Source organism: Coccinella septempunctata, chromosome 3 (genome assembly GCF_907165205.1).
Source record: "Coccinella septempunctata chromosome 3, icCocSept1.1, whole genome shotgun sequence".
Classification (NCBI taxonomy): Eukaryota; Metazoa; Arthropoda; class Insecta; order Coleoptera; family Coccinellidae; genus Coccinella; species Coccinella septempunctata.
Genome location: NC_058191.1, coordinates 27,907,708 through 27,924,478, shown reverse-complemented (window position 1 = coordinate 27,924,478; position 16,771 = coordinate 27,907,708). Strand labels below are relative to the sequence as shown.

The following is a 16,771-nucleotide window of genomic DNA, read 5'->3' as shown; positions in this document are numbered from 1 at the left end:
ATTACCATATCATATAATTTCTAATATCAAAATGTAATCAGAAAATTTAAAATTCTGCGCCTACTTTATTTCTCACAGTTTTTCATAATGAGTGATACACGGTAATTTTCACTCAAATTTATTCAATATTCAGTTAAAATGATTCGTATATGAACATGACTGATTCATTCAAGGAAACTTATCAGTTATTCCAAGTGTGCTCTCTAGTGACACAACTGTTATACTCAGGTGCTGAACTTCTGCCCAAAGGACATGAAAGCTGACATTTGCGTCCACTTGAATAGGAAAGTTTTCAACGAACATCCAGCATTCCGACTGGCGTCCGATGGTTGTCTCAGGGCTTTGGCGATGCATTTCACCATGTCTCATTCTGCCCCTGGTGATCTCCTCTACCACACAGGAGAATCGATAGATTCACTATGCTTCATCGTCACCGGCTCTCTGGAAGTTATACAAGATGACGAAGTTGTAGCAATATTGGGTAAGACACATTCGTACGAGTTTCAGAAGTTCAGAAAGGTCCCGAAAATTGATATCCCATAGGGATAGCGATAGAATAAGTTTATATCGACTCTGAGTATTATCTGAACATTCAAACTCTATGGAATAAACCAAACAATTCCCATTCAAATTATTATTTTCACTAATGGAGTTTGTTACCTGCTCCTGAAAGTAGGGTTGAAAATCGATAATATCTTTTACGGCGATTATTATGTTTTTGGTCAGAATTGATAGAATGCGGGCCAGAAATTGAATTCCAGTCATTCCTCTCTGATTGTCTTTCAATTTTCGACTCTGTCCCATTAATTTTCTTCTTTGAAGTAGAACAAAACAACAAACTATTCCATCGATAAAAAGTTGTCTAATCTTGAAATTTTTATTGAGATAAAGCAATTGATTTCATTAGAATTTCATTGAAAGTACACTCTCGAAATATTTGATGAAGAAGATATCGATTAGCAATGACCAAAATGTCGAAAGTATTTATGAATTATTCATGCAGATTAACTATGCATAGGTTTTCTACTTCTTGTTTCTATACATGCAAAAATTAAAGGATATTAAAATTTAATCATAATTTTTTATAATAAATGTGAAAGTATTCCTGAAAAGTCACTGAAGAAGTTAGGACAATTTCCTATGAAATGGTTTTTCAAATTGAAAAAAAAAGTTCAAACTCTCACTAATAAAATTCGTATAAGTTATTCAAAAAATGTGTGGATGGATACTACCATGGATGGCAGACATTTTTTAATTTATTTATTTTAGAATAGTTTTTAGTTTGTTCCGCACGAGTTAGGAACAATATTTTTTCTACAAGCGCTTGAAATATACAGGGTGTATTTGAAGGTGAGGCTTTTTTTTTCAACAGAAGGTAGAACTGGTCAAAATGAAGTGTCTCAACAAAAATCACCTAAAAATTGACAAGGTTGAAAAAACAATATTTAAAATGATTCCTGAAATAGATCCTAATACGACCTTAGACCGTTTGTTAGCTGAATTATCGCAAAGCAGTGGGAAAAACTTATCTCCTGATTCGACCATGTGGTTTCGTTTGGGATATTGGCTCGTTCGATATTTAGGTGGTAATGAAAATGGAAACTTAGGTTTACACGATTTTATGAAATGGCTCATTTCAATACCAATTGACAGAAGAGACTTAGGACACAAGTGTGAAATAATAGAATAATACTTCAAAATCTCACTTGTTCTTGTTCTTGTTCTTGTTCGAACATTCCAACAATCGTCGTGAAAATGGGATGAAATAGAGAAACATCATAGCTCTTTTTCAACATAACTAACATGAGTTCTATCAAGAAACTGCCTGGATTTTCTACATTTTTTTTTCACCCTAAATTGCACGATACAACAATTATGATTCCCTCAAAAGTGACCTGATGCATCTAATCCGATGAACTTGGTAGTGAACCATTCATTGTCCAGCCATATCTTTATGTTTTGTTTCGTTTTTGCGATGCCGAAGTCACCTTCCCACAGTCCCTTACTTGAAATTCATTGAAACTTTTAGGGGTTGTATCTCAGGATCTCCGATATTTTATATAGACAATTTTTGGTTAAACAACTTATTTTGATGAGTTCTACCTTCTGTGGAATCACCCTGTATATATCCATTGTACGAAACAGGCACCTTTAAGGTGCCTACAGATTACTCTGACGTAACGTGGGACAACGTCATAATGCGCATGATTCAAAAATCTAACATAGGGTTTTGTGCGATCCCTCGCAAAATCGTATGTTAGATTTTTCAATCATGCGTATTATGACGTGGTCCCACGTCACGTCAGAGTAATCTGTAGCCACCTTTAATTCTGGATGTCGTTACCATAGTTATATCATCATTGGCGCTAGGTGCATAGAGACATGATAGAATTCAATTTAATCTTTAACATTTGGGTGCGAAAAAGTTACTATTTGAGACTTTAAATGCGTGCAGGAAAAGGGCTGACCGCGCAGGCTTTAAGAAAAAATATATAACTATGCTAATTCTCGTTTTTTTTTCAGGTAAAGGTGATGTGTTTGGTGACTCTTTCTGGAAGGACAACGCTGTCGGACAGTCAGCAGCGAATGTTCGTGCTTTAACTTATTGTGATTTACACACGATTAAGAGGGACAAACTCTTAGAAGTTTTAGATTTTTATCAGGCTTTCGCTAATAGTTTCGCAAGAAATTTAATACTTACCTATAACCTAAGACATCGCCTTATATTCAGAAAAGTAGCTGACGTGAAGAGAGAAAAAGAATTAGCAGAACGTAGAAAAAACGAACCCCAGCTTGATCAGAGTCAGGATCATCTAGTAAGGAAAATCTTCTCGAAGTTCAGGAGGGACAGATCCCAGCATCAGTCGAATTCCCAGCAATCCTCGGATGTTGAGAAAGGAGACGAAACTGACAAGGTGAACCCGAAACCTTTACCCACAACTAAACTTTCAGCTGTTGCCGAGAAGAACGGTAATGGAGGAGCTGTCAAAACAACCGTGGCTAGACCTGTAACTGGACGGCCGGCTAGCAAATGGGGTAGACTTCTAGGTTCTGCGAGTTTGGATTCTGGGTGCGAGGGAAGCACCCAGCCACCTCAGGGTTTCACGAGAAGCCTCAGTGCTAAAGATTCTAAAGAACGCCCCAGTTCCTCATCTTCAGGTAGTTCCGGGGTTCAAATAGCTGCTGGAAGTGGTAATAAAGTGTTCCCAAAACTACAAAAGGTTGCTTCTTCATCAAGCCCTGGTATCACCAGACAGGATACCATAGATGAGATGGTAGAACTGGACCCTCCAAAGAACCTATCCCTCCGAAAAATGCTAAGTTACGATTGTGGCCTAAGAGATCCATCCACAGCGTCCATGTACCAGACACCTCTTCCCGATCCTATCGCTCCCCCTGAATACAAAGAATTGATGACCAATCTTATGGATTTCAAAGTAGACGTTAAGTTAGAAATACAAAAACTGAACCAAAGAATGGGCAAACTGGAGGATTTACTGAATGAAATCATCAGGAGGCTTACGCCTCCTGAGAGTAGTTCTAGTTCCCAGTCTCCACAAGGAGATCCTGAGCCTAAAAAGTCTTCCATGATAGTAGTTGAGCGACCTACTGATCTCTGTACGAAGGCTATGGAAGGAAGTGGTTTAGGTCCTGTTATATTGAGGAAGAGAAGGTCGAAAAGCAGAGCCAAAGGAGCTGCACCTCAAGTTCCTACGCCTCTAGGAAGTAAAGTTACTTCACCAGAAAGCCAAGCTTCTAGTCCTACAGAATCTGGAAATATGATCGAAGAAGCAACTCCGTCCTCGAAGAAATCTATCGAATACCTTTAGCGTTTACGAACACCGGAGTGAATTGAAGAAACTCTTGCTTATTAAGTTTTTTGCGTAGAAGAAGGGGGATATATATACGTCAGTTGTAAAGTTCTTGCAATTACTATAGATGAATCACATTCACTTTAAGCTCCGTAAAGTGAGGAAAAACCCGAAATATTGTTTCTTTTTCTTTATCTTTATACAGTGAATTTTTTATCAGAATCACATTCCATTTCGAGCCGTACTTCTTGAAAGCTACTGAAAACTGAAATCAGTAGAATCATCAAACTATACGCATATATAGATCGGCAGGAGCCGCCCTAACCCCTTATTATATACCTTATCGGTCAAAAGAGAATTGAAGCTGGCTAGAAATCGCGGTTCTGACAAAAAAGTCATTAATATATAGAATATCCACATACCTTTTAATATAATTTCCCAGATGTCATCTAGTTTATTTTATACTGAACATAAGAGTCGATGACATAGAATAACTTCATTACGATTGCTTCAAAATTTCGTCGCTTCAACGTAGAGCTGAAGATTCACCCTTCATTTACATCTTCGAATTAGCATTCAGAGCTCAAAAGTTATTGCCGAAGCAAAAACTGCAATTCATATAACGATATTTGACGTTTTTAGACATTAGAGTTTTAGGGAACACTGCTAGTGAAATTTTCGAATAAGAATGCCATATTTTCCCCACGAAACAAAGGATCAATTTCTAACCAATTCATCGCTTTCCCACTTAGATTTCTTCTTATTCTTGAGGAGGTTTCACCGAACTGAGTAAAAGGTTGTGCATATTTATTAAAATGTTTTATATTCATGCAAAATTGTACATATAACATGAAATTGTATAAATCTGTATAAATTCAAGTCAAAAGTGAAATGGAAATCTGATTGGTCAGAACTATTGAAATTTCAAAGAGTCTTTTTATCTGATGAAATTTAAATCATGAAATCAATTGGATTATCAAATTCTACTCAATATACCTACTTATTGGCCATTTAAACTGAGTACTCAACTTATGGAAAAATTTCAATTTTTCTTGACCAATAAATTGTTCTAATATTTCAATACGCATTTTGTTTCGAAAAGTTGACCACTTCTGCCTTTGCTCTTTTCTTGGAGCTTAAAAAAATCTTTACACGCTATGCTAAACACAAAACACCAATTCAATTAGGTTCTTATAACATCTTTAACAATTTGGTTTCAAAATAGTGTTTAACAAGCAAAATTCAAATGATTGAAAATTAAACTATATTCGTGACAAAACTTATTGTTAATGCTAACTAGTTTTGCTTAGAAATGAATTGAATATTTATTGAAACAGTATTAGGAAATCTTAAATAGTTTTTTCAATACAAAAGTAGGTATTTTATAAATATTTCCTCCTACGTTGAACTGTTGAACAGATGGAGAAGTTTTTTTTGTTTTCAAATTCACACATATCATTTGGAAAGATTATTCGTACTGTTATTGCAAAATTCAAAGTTTAAAAAAGATCTGTTACCCTCATACTCAAAGGTGCTCATTATAAATTTACTTACTTTATCATACTTCTTATCATCTCATGTACCTGCCCCATACGAATACAAAAACTATTATGTTTTTTTATTGATATGCTTTTAATCGATATGTCACCAAAATGTTTATAATCTTCATTTTACCTTACCTATGTCAATAATTACAACTTGAATCCTTGCTCAGCGCTGGAATACCTGGCTATTTGCAAAATTATATCGAGTGATATTTCTCAGATAAGTGTCAACTTAATACATCAAAACACTAATACTGGCTGACAGCAATAAAATAATATATATTAAGTTTTAACATAATAAAGTATGAATTGATTGAATTTGTTGAATATTTCAATTGACTATTGGATTATGATCAATTATCTTTGTGTAGATGAAATCTTGAGTGATATTTAGTTGACTTTTATTTAATAAACGAAGCTTTAAAATGAAAAATCTATGTTTCTGTACTATCCCATTTCATACATCGTCTTTAAAAAAAAAGAATAATTTTCCAGGAAAGCCGAATAACATTCTGAATATTGATTTGAAATTTTTTCGAAGAGTAGGTAGGTAGTAAGTCATAGGCGTAGCCCGGGTTGAGTTTCGGGGGGGGGTTTTGAAATGAAATTTTTCTGATTTTGACATATAAATTGTGACTTTTTGAAACTAATATTATGTAACTTTATTATTTCGGGGGGGGTTTGAACCCCCAAAACCCCCCCCCTGGCTACGCCCGTGTAGTAAGTACACCAATGTCATCGTAACAGTAGTTTCCATTTGGCTTCAAAAACTAGTTTTATTTGCCAATAAAATTGGTTCCTTCATTAGGTTTCAGTTCAAGAAGACAAACGTATCACCAGTTCTAGAAGATTTTGTTCGCTGAAATCCACACATATCTTTCATAATATCTTATGATAATATCTACATTATCTTATATGTAGTAGTAAAAAAGGATTCTATCTTTTATAGGAAGTTTTTCAATATTTCGACATTAGGTGTTTTTTTTTTAATTTGTGAATTAGTATTATCAAGAATCAATATTTAAAAAACAAATGTCGCCATCTATTGAGGCCTTGAGAAATTCGAGCAGAGAATAAGAGCCTTCTTTTAATGTTTAGAACCAAAACGTGCAGATGGCTCTACCCGGTTACAATTTACCAATACAGCGACTTTATACACTTTGCAGTGGTTCGCTCAGTAGCAGTGTTAGGGGCATAGACATAGAGACGTATATGTCTATATATCTATGGTTAGGGGATGTAATGTGGCATATATCACTAGATATCTAAAATTTGTTTTATCGTAAATTGAGTCAACATAAATTTAGGCTTCCAGAGCCACCTGTGATATTATAGAAGTAAAAAAAATAGTATATTATTTCATGGCGAGCAATAAAAATTATGTGGAAAAAAATTGTTTTAATTTACATTTACTATTCGATTAACTACTTAGCTTGGAATGCTTTTGATTACAGGTGATAATACAATAATCTACGATTATTAATACGAGGTAAAATCGTTATCTTCAATCGCAAACTGGCCCTGTGAATTGTGATTGACAAAAAAATAGTTCGAAAATCGACAATTTTAGGTATTTTCATGAAATTCTAGGTCCGCAGAAGCCAAAATATGGTCTGCGAACTTAGAACATGAAACTTAATTCGAAGTCGGCAAATGATTTACAGTTTTTTTTTTGAAATTTAACTGCTGCTCTCAGACCAAACTGTTTAATAGATGGCGTTAGTGAATAGAATCAGTAGTAGAGTCAATACAAACTTGCTGAAAAATTTGAGAATGTCCCAAATATATTCATTTTTGAAGATAACCTTGGAGCAAACTTCAATTGTGCATCGAGCTCCATAAAATTTTCAGATTTATTTCTAGAAGAGTTGCCCCTTCAGAATTTGTCACAATTCCATCTACGGTTATTGTTATTGAGAGATAATCGACTCGAAATGTGACTATCGAAAAATTTCCAAAAAGATGGAATCAATTGAATGATCGTCAAGACCGAACGGCTGTATCGAGCTCTATAAAATTTTCAGATTTATTACTAGAAGAATTGCTGTTCCAGAATTAATATCAGAATTCCATCTTCGGTTATTGTTATTGAGAGATAATCCACTCGAAAGGTGACTTTCGAAAAATTTCCAGAAAGATGGAATCAATTGAATAATCGTCAAGACCGAACGGCTGTATCGAACTCCATAAAATTCTCAATTTATTACAGGTTTATTACAAGTGGTCCCTGCTAACAAGAATGATATAAAAGAGGTCCCTGACCAAGAAAAGATTGGGAACCCCTGCTTTAGCCACAGAAGATAACCAACATTAACTCTCCTCAAGCTCCAAGCATATTATGTGTCAATAATTCAATTTAGGCCATAGAAAAAATAAATATATTAAAAACTCATCTCTTGTATTTTCCTTAGTATGCCTTCAATCAGTTTGTAGGTACCTATATACTTATTTCATATTTTGCGAAGTGATTCGACATTGTGATGAGATGCGTATTTACTGAGACTTTTACATAGGACGGACAACATATAGTGCTGATTTGAAAAATGTTTTGACAAGCGTCATAACCCAGCATTTTTGTACTATAGGGTATTCTAACTATTTGTCAAAATCAGCTGTCAAAATCGGTTGGTTGCCGTGAGTCACACAAACCATTTCTCTATCACTGTAAAGAGACATATCTGAGAAAGTTTATTGTTTAATCACTCCAATATAACGTCGGAAAGAAATTTTTCTCCAAAACATGCATAAAACACAATATTCGACCAAAACGGCATTCAAATCAATGGAGGAAAAGCTTGTGTAATCCACAGCAACGAACGCTCAACTGATTTTTGACAAATCGTTAGAGTATACTCCATTCACTTTTATTTTAGCACTCGGTTGGCCATGTATATTTGTCACATTTCACTCTGTATAGTACGAAAATGTGGGGTTATGAAGCTTGTCAAAACATTTTTGAGTTTTAAATCAACGCTATGTTGCCCGTTCTACGTAAAAATTTCTGTTATTACGTAATTTATCACAATGTCGAATCTCTTCGGAAAATATGTGACGAACATAATTGAAGTTTATACAAACTGATTTGAGGCATACCAAATCCAGTTATTTTTATGGAAAATACAAGAGATCAGTATAATATCATAATATGCACTAGCTTGAAGAGAGTTAATGTTCGTTATCTTCTTTGGCTAAAGTTTGAATAGGTTACATCAGTTGTAGATTTCAAAAATATAAACCCGAAGTTGAAATGCATATGATGGGAATGGGTATCTCCCGAAGGAATTAACAGATAATTACAAGAATGTTAAATTCTTCAACAAAAATCATCTTGCATCAATATAAGTAAAAGGAATTAAAGAAAGTTTCAAGTCAAGATAAACTTCACTTTTGAACAAAAATTTCACATGAATGAACAATTAACAGGACAACTGGCGCGTATTTGTGGCTGTTCATTTTAATACATTGATATAAAAATAATAATTAAGACATTTGCAATGTATAGGAGAAGTCAAATGAAAAATAGAAAAATCAATTTTCGGGAACTTATTCTACGATGACCTTCATCGAAAATCCTGTAGTGAACTTTTCGCATTAATTCACTCAAACATAAAATTCTCAAATGCCACCACTTTTTTGGGTCTCCCAATTGAAGGAAATTCTTTGTCATCCTCTTCATTCACAATCTTTCTGATTGTGGAAACATGCAGCTGAAATATAAGTCGTTTAGATTCAGATGAAACATTATATAAATTCTCTTACATTGAAATGCATTTCAGTCACAAGTACGATGAGTAAACTGTATGGTCGAATCCTCCGAAGTATAGTCGAGCAAGAATACGCATCACACGAAATAGAAGAGCAGGCAGGTTTCCGCACAGGACGATCATGTGTAGATCATATTTTCAGTTTGGTTCAACTAAATGAAAGGAAACTGGCTACAAACAGGGAGGTCCACCTTCTTTTTGTCGATCTAACAAAAGCCTACGACAATGTCCCTACCCAAAAGCTCTGGCAAGTCTTAGAAATGTCCTCAATAAATAACACAGTCATACAAGCCATCAAACAGCTCTATAATCAGGCAACATCTCGAATAAAGCTAGGTAAGAGTATGTCCGAAAGTTTTCCAATATCAAAAGGCTTACGACAGGGATGCTGTCTGTCCACCACGTTGTTCAAAATATATCTGAACGAAACGCTACGGAAATGGAGAAAATCTTGCAGTGGTATGGGAATACAACTTAACGATATAAAAACTTTGTACACTCTTCATTTCGCAGACGATCAGGTGGTAGTGGCCCAAGACAAGGAAGACTTAGAATTTATGGCAACAAGACTCTTCGCCGAATACGAAAAGTGGGGACTGTCTGTGAATAAAACGAAAACCAAATATTTATGCATTGGGCAGAAAGCAGATAGTTTACACTTGGAAGACAACATAGAAATTGGAACATGTAGTGAATATACTTACCTGGGTGCTCAAATTGATCACACCGGCCGAACAGAAACTGAGATTGGGCTGAGAATATTGAAGGGTAGAAGGGTCATTGGATGTTTGAACTCAATATTGTGGTCCAAAAACATTTCGCGGGAGAAAAAACATCAAATATATAATTCCATCTTTGAGGGTATAGTGCTATACGGCTGTGAGACGTGGCAATTGACTAAGGGTGTGGAACGTCGACTTTTGGCCCTTGAGATGGATTTCTGGCGACGATCTGCAGGAAAATCCAAAATGGACAAAGTGAGAAATGAAACGATCAGAAATATAATGCAAGTTGAAAGAACCATCATAGATGAAATCCAGAGAAGACAGCTGATTTGGTACGGGCATGTGGAAAGAATGTGCGACGAGCGCCTACCAAAGATGATACTGAAATGGACACCACCAGAAAGAAGAAAGAGAGGAAGGCCCAAAAAAACGTGGTTTGAGGGAATAGAAAAGGCTATGTCCGAAAGAAATCTACATCCAGGGGACTGGCAAGATAGAAAGGCTTGGAGATTAGGAACCGGAAGGCGTAGGACGCTATGAACCCGGATATATATATATATATATCTTACATTGAATATGTTCGCTACCGTCTGACGTATTGTGGATTTTAGAATATCAAGGTATAACTGTTTGAATAAGCGGACCTGAATTCTAACTAGCACTTCCTGTCCCTTTTTTCAATCACTTTCGGCATTTTCGTAATGAAAATTGATATTTTTTGTGGCAACCAAAGATATTAATATCTTTGTAATATGTGTAATATCTTTGGTAATATCTTTGGTGGCAACGGCGTTATGACATTAACGACATTTCATTAGTGCCAACCTTACTCCGTTCTAGTAACAAAAACTTGAGAAAATTATTTCATGGCCAATCGACTGCTAAAATAAATATGAATGGAGTATACATACCTATTTACAAATTAGAGTTCATCGTTCTGAATTGCCCAATTATTCTAAAAAATGTCAGTCAGTAGAAGCCTACTGAGAGGTCTGAAGTATCTCTAGAAATGAGACTCGATTTGAAGGGATAATATTTATCCTGACGAAATCAGTTCATTCCCCAACATAATTCTCCCATCTTTCACAGTTTCCAGGCCGACCTATTTCAATGGAAGATGAATCGCCGCGGGCGCAAAATCTTAGGATTCCCTTTTCGTTATATTTTCCGCTGTCTTCCATAGCGGCAGGAGTCGTTACGTCAATGTTGAAGTTTCGGAATACCTCAACGAATATATGATACGGGGATCTCTATTCTTCAGCGTCTTCTTGGATTATGGTTCGTATTGTGTATTTCTTTGAATTTTGGTATTTTTTTTCAGTGATAATACGTGTACATTGGAATTTGACACAGTGAAGGATGATTTCAAAGTGCCTAGTTTTTATCCACATTGAAATGAAATATTCCAATAAATTGAAAAATTTTCTACTATAGAACCAATGTCAAAATATTTCATTACTCAACATATTCTCCTCTCAATTGAATACATTTATTTCAGCGAACCTGCAACGTCTCTAGACCTTCCAAAAAAAATGTTTCTTCTTGCTCTTCAAACCAGACCTCCACAGCTTTTATTAACTCCTCGTTGAAAGAAACTTTACCCTTTAAAATTTTTTTCAGTTGAGGAAAGAGATGATAGTAGGATGGAGCCAAATCTGGTGAATAAGGGGGGGTGTTCTAGTAATTCAAATCCTAAATCACGAATTTTTTGCATGGCAACATGAGATTTGTGTGCAGGGGAGTTGTCGTGCAAAAACAAAACACCTTTAGATAGCTTTCGGCGTCTTTTCTCTTTAATTTTTTTCCGTAGAGTGGTCAGTAATGTCGAATAGTAATTGCTCTACCCTTATCCAAATAAAAAATTCTTCAAAATTGCTCTCTCTGAAGCCTTTTCGTTATTGAAGTCTTGTTTCCCCTTCGCTAGTAGTTGGATAGCGAGTAATTTGAATACCAAACGCGTGGAATTATCAATAATTAAGTTTTGTTCGCTCTACGCTCATAGTTAAGTCTTGAGCCTTGCTCAGACTACGCTAGTAGTTTAGTCGGGTTGCGACTAAATTATTCAATATCAGGTTCAAAGTATCTGAAGGCCTACTGACCTACCCATATGGTGAAACTACTGATTCACCTAAAATTGAGTCTATTGACCACCGTCGTCCATCAGTACCAAAAATATTGATCCGTTTAAAGATGAAACGTCTATAATAGGTTTGTTCGTAGAGTGGTTTGCAACGGTTGTGAACTGTACAGAGCAAGCGCAAATGGATTTTCGCTACCCTAAAATGGAACTGAGCTTGCTCTGTACATTTCACAACCGTTGGAAACCACTCTACGGCTTGTTCTTAGAGTGGTTCACAACAGTTGTGAACTATACAGAGCAAGCGCAGTTCCATTTTAGGGTAGCGAAAATCCATTTGCGCTTGCTCTGTACAGGGTGGGCAAATTTCGATGTTTTAGCACTACAGCTTTTAAACCAGAGGAGATACACAAAATCTGATACCCCATTCTCGTTCTCATTTTCTGAGAAACATACAATAGTAGTAGTGATTTTTGGCCACTTTCTTTTGTTTTCGAGTTATAAGCAAAAATTGGAAAAATGGCGATATCGAAATAAATTTATATTTCCGCTAATACTGATGATAGAGCTCTGAAATTGAAACATTATACAGGCACTTTTTTACGTAGAATCCAGTGGCGTGCTCCTCTTTTTAGCAGGATTTTTAATTACGAAGCTATGACCCAAGGTTATGTTTTTTTAAATAGGAACACTAGTTTTCTGTGCAATTTTTTTGAAAGCTTACTTTTTGCTGATTTCAAAAATATATAACCTCATATGGTTTGTAGCAATATAAATAATAGAAAATGGTAAAAAACTCTTTTTCCCAATATTTCTATGGTTTCAACTTTTGACGAGCACAAAAAATAGAGTTTCCTATAACAAAAGCAGTCTCCTTCCGGCAATGTCATTCTTTCTATGCTTTTTACCAATTTTCACAAAATTTGAATCAAGATATATTTCATAAATTTTCATAATAATGAAAGGACTTATAGGAAGAGACACTGGTAATCATACGATGTTATATTTTTCTATGCTCATCAAAAGTTGAAACCATAGAAATATGGAGAAAAAAAGGTTTTTGACCATTTTCTATTATTTATATTGATACAAACCATATGATATTATATATTTTTGAAATCAGTAAAAATTAAGCTTTCAAAAAATTGCACAGAAAACTAGTGTTCCTATTTAAAAAAACATAACTTTGGGTCATAGCTTCGTAATTAAAAATCCTGCTAAAAAGGCGAGCAGGCCACTGGATTCTACGTAAAAAAGTGCCTGTATAATGTTTCAATTTCAGAGCTCTATCATCAATATTAGCGGAGATATAAATTTATTTCGATATCGCCATTTTTCCACTTTTTGCTTATAACTCGAAAACAAAAGAAGGTGACCAAAAATGACTACTACTATTGTTAGTTTCTCAGAAAAAGAGAACGAGAGTGGATTATCAGATTTTGCGTATCTCCTCTGGTTTAAAAACTGTAGTGCTAAAACATCGAAATTTGCCCACCCTGTACAGTTCACCACCGTTGTGAACCACTCTAAGAACAAGCCTAATAATTAGGATTTGCAGACGCATATCACCTGCTGATATGGATATAAAGTATTACGGTTTGAATCGAACTAAGATATCGTTGGCTTTTCAACTCCGAACTGAAAATATAGAACTTTCCGCAGTAGTTGAAGTAAATTCAATCAAGATGAGGGCACCAAGAGAAGTAGCAAGAAATAAAAACTGAATAACATACATGATTTCTCACTAACCTTAGTTATTTATCCACGACATGTGTTTCTCTATCACAGTAGCAGCTGCAGGTGGGTGAAGGTAAACTGAGTTTAGCTCATGTTGGTGAAAATAATCATGTAATTCAGTTTATAATTATGGAGATTTATCATGTACCAGCCAGTCATTTCGATATTAGAAGAATCAAGAGATGTTCGATTGTCATGTTATATCAGGGGTTCTCAACCTTTTCTCGGCCAGGGACCTCTTTTATATTATTCTTGTTTGCAGGGATCACCTGTAATAAACCTGACAATTTTATGGAACTCGATGCAATCGTTCGTCTTGATGATTATTCAATTGACTCCATATTTTTGAAAAATTTTCGATAGTCACCTTTCGAGTCGATTATCTCTCAATAACAATAAACATAGATGGAAATGTTATGCATTTTCTGAAAGAGCAACTCTTCTAGTAATAAATCTGACAATTTAATGGAGCTCCATGCAGCCATTCGGTCTTGACGATTATTTAATTGACTCCATATTTTTGGAAAATTTTCGATAGTTACCTTTCGAGTCGATTATCTCTCAATAACAATAAACATAGATGGAAATGTGATACATATTCTGAAAGAGCATTTCTTCTAATACTAAATATGAAAATTTTATGGAGCTCGCTGCAGCCGTTCGGTCTTGACGATTATCTAATTGATTCCATCTTTTTGGAAATTTTTACGTATAATCACAATTGAAGTTTGCAAATAAAAGCTCCAAGATTATCTTCCATAATGAAGTTTGTGTTGACTGTACTACTGATGATTCTATTCATTAACGCCATCTATTAAACAGTTTGGTCTGAGAGCAGCGGTTAAATCTTAAATAAAAAACTGTAAATCATTCGCGGACTTCGAATTAAGTTCCATGTTCTGAGTTCGCGGACCATATTTTGGCTTCTGCGGACCACTAGTGGTCCACGGACCACTAGTCGGGAACCAGTGTTATATCGTAAGATGAACTTTCTGCTGAGAATTTGAACAGTTTTTATGATTCAATTTTTGAAACGATTACTATGTCTCCGTCTTCCAAACTTGTAAGATCAAACAGCAGTGCATAGCTTATTGACCAACAGTATAGTTACCTGCATGCATTCCATCCATTATCGACTAGGCTGCAGCAGCTACACATAGTTCCGAAACAGGAATTTCGATATGATCCCCTCGATAATAATTTATAACATTATGGTATCTGCTAACCAGAATCGATACGCTATTACACAGTTAATTATTCAACAGTGATAACAATGCTGGCACATTCGAGAACCTGAGAAATTGGTTTCGATACGATTGATCGAGCGCTGAACAAGCAAGTATAACAAGTCAAGCCATGATACGATGAGAATTCAACCTACTCGGAGATGAAGATACTTGGGATTGGAGTAACACGCGTTTAGAATTTGCTTGGGTGCCATGTAGATTGTAGATGTAAATGTTGCGATTTAGATGTTAATTCATGTTCTTAGAAATTGTTCATGTTTGAAGAGAAACCTTACAATCTTAAGGATATTTAAAGGGTGTTTCAATTCGAAAGGCTATAAGATGACTTAGAAATTTACTCACGAATGTATTGTCAAGAAAAATAAGTACAGGGTGATTCATAACTATTGGGACATAGGGCAGGCTAAGGGCAGATTGTTTGGACCAAAAATACCTCCATAAAATATTGCTGTGGAAAAAGATAGAGGGCGTTAAAATTGAATTTTTTATATAAGGGGACAGAATATTATTTTCTTCGAAATTCGGAAGTCCCTTATTAAAAGAATTAGAAAAGGCACGTAGAGCATTTAATTTAAGTTTATTTTTTTATGGTACATTGTTTTTGATTATGCTTTATCGTCGAAATAAATAAATAAAATTAATAAATCGTTACTTCAAATCCCCTTCCGATGCTCTGTACTGTTCAATTGTGTTTTTTTGAAACTGATGAAAAAATATACAGTGAAATTATCAGCAAAAAACAAACAAAAAATTCAAATTTAACGCCCTCTTTTTTTTCCACCCCAATATTTTATTGAGGTATATTTGGTCCTATCGCCATATTTTGGTCCAAACAATCTGCCCTTAGCCTATGTCCCAATAGTTATGAAGCACCCTGTATATAGTGTGTAGATGCTTATATACTGAATTGATGTGGCCAATACTTGACGAAAATCCGGAATTGAACTTAAAACAGAATAATATTATATTATTTTCACTAATATGAGTTGTTAAGCCAGGACACGTGGTTGTTATCACAATAGCATCTTCAGAGAAGATATATAAACAAGCGTTTAACTCTACTCCTAAAATATCTAGTTACTAGTTGAACACAAATATTCAATAATGGAGAATTATTGAGGTCAACCTGATCGTTGAGTAAGTTTGGCGATAACTTATAATAATTATTGATCTTGCAAACTTTCTAGAAGATTTAATTTTTTTTTTGGTTAGCTTCTTTCTATATGTAAAATTTCGAAGTCTCCGTTGAAGTTGTGCTTTGCATTCAACAGAGACTCCACATTTATCTATATCTCATTCGTTGGATCTTTATTATTCTTGATGTATAGTAGGGTATTTTCCGTCTCAAAATCTTATTTAATACCGATTTAAAAAAATTGATTTTTTTCAACACTCTTTCAAGGTATAACTTATTATTTGTGGTTAGTGTGTTTTTTGAAAAAGATAAACTCCTTTTATTGATGCTTTAAATAACATGTCGCACAAGCATTGCAGAGAATAACGGTTATAATGCGGAATTAAGAGACAGGATGCTTGCGAAAAAGTTATTCAAAACAGCAATAAGAGAAGGTTATCCTCTCGAAGATAACACTTTTCACAAATATAAGTCCTCTTTGCCTTCTTTTATTGCTTGCACCATGTTGCACTATTGAAGCTTTTATTATTTTCATCATGTTACGTGATTAATAAAATTAGGTTAGGAATGTACCTTCATGCTCGGACGTTTTTGTTGTCGCTTACAACGATTAAGTTTTTTTTTTGCCTAGAGAAGGGAACGAAGAGAAAGTTTCAAAACGTTGACATTACTTCAAGCTTATAATCATGGGCAGATCTTCTGTGAATGAAATTGAAAAAATCTAGAATGT

The 16,771-nt window shown here is 34.9% G+C and overlaps 2 protein-coding genes across 6 annotated transcripts in view; both read left to right on the top strand.

Annotated features, from left to right (window-relative positions):
* The window catches only part of LOC123309999 (potassium voltage-gated channel protein eag), an 85,643-nt gene extending 79,854 nt beyond the window's left edge, over positions 1–5,789 (top strand). For all 5 annotated transcript variants that reach the window (XM_044893350.1, XM_044893347.1, XM_044893348.1 and 2 more), the window contains 2 exons: positions 229–481; positions 2,524–5,789. In XM_044893350.1, coding sequence (XP_044749285.1) covers positions 229–481; positions 2,524–3,830 — 1,560 coding nt within the window. In that variant the 3' untranslated portion in view covers positions 3,831–5,789. The remainder of the gene's footprint in view (positions 1–228; positions 482–2,523) is intronic.
* Positions 5,790–9,143: 3,354 nt separating this feature from the next.
* Positions 9,144–10,385, top strand: LOC123310387. The gene has a single exon (XM_044893855.1). The coding sequence runs from the start codon at positions 9,144–9,146 to the stop codon at positions 10,383–10,385; it is 1,242 nt and encodes a 413-aa protein (XP_044749790.1).
* Positions 10,386–16,771: the final 6,386 nt, after the last annotated feature.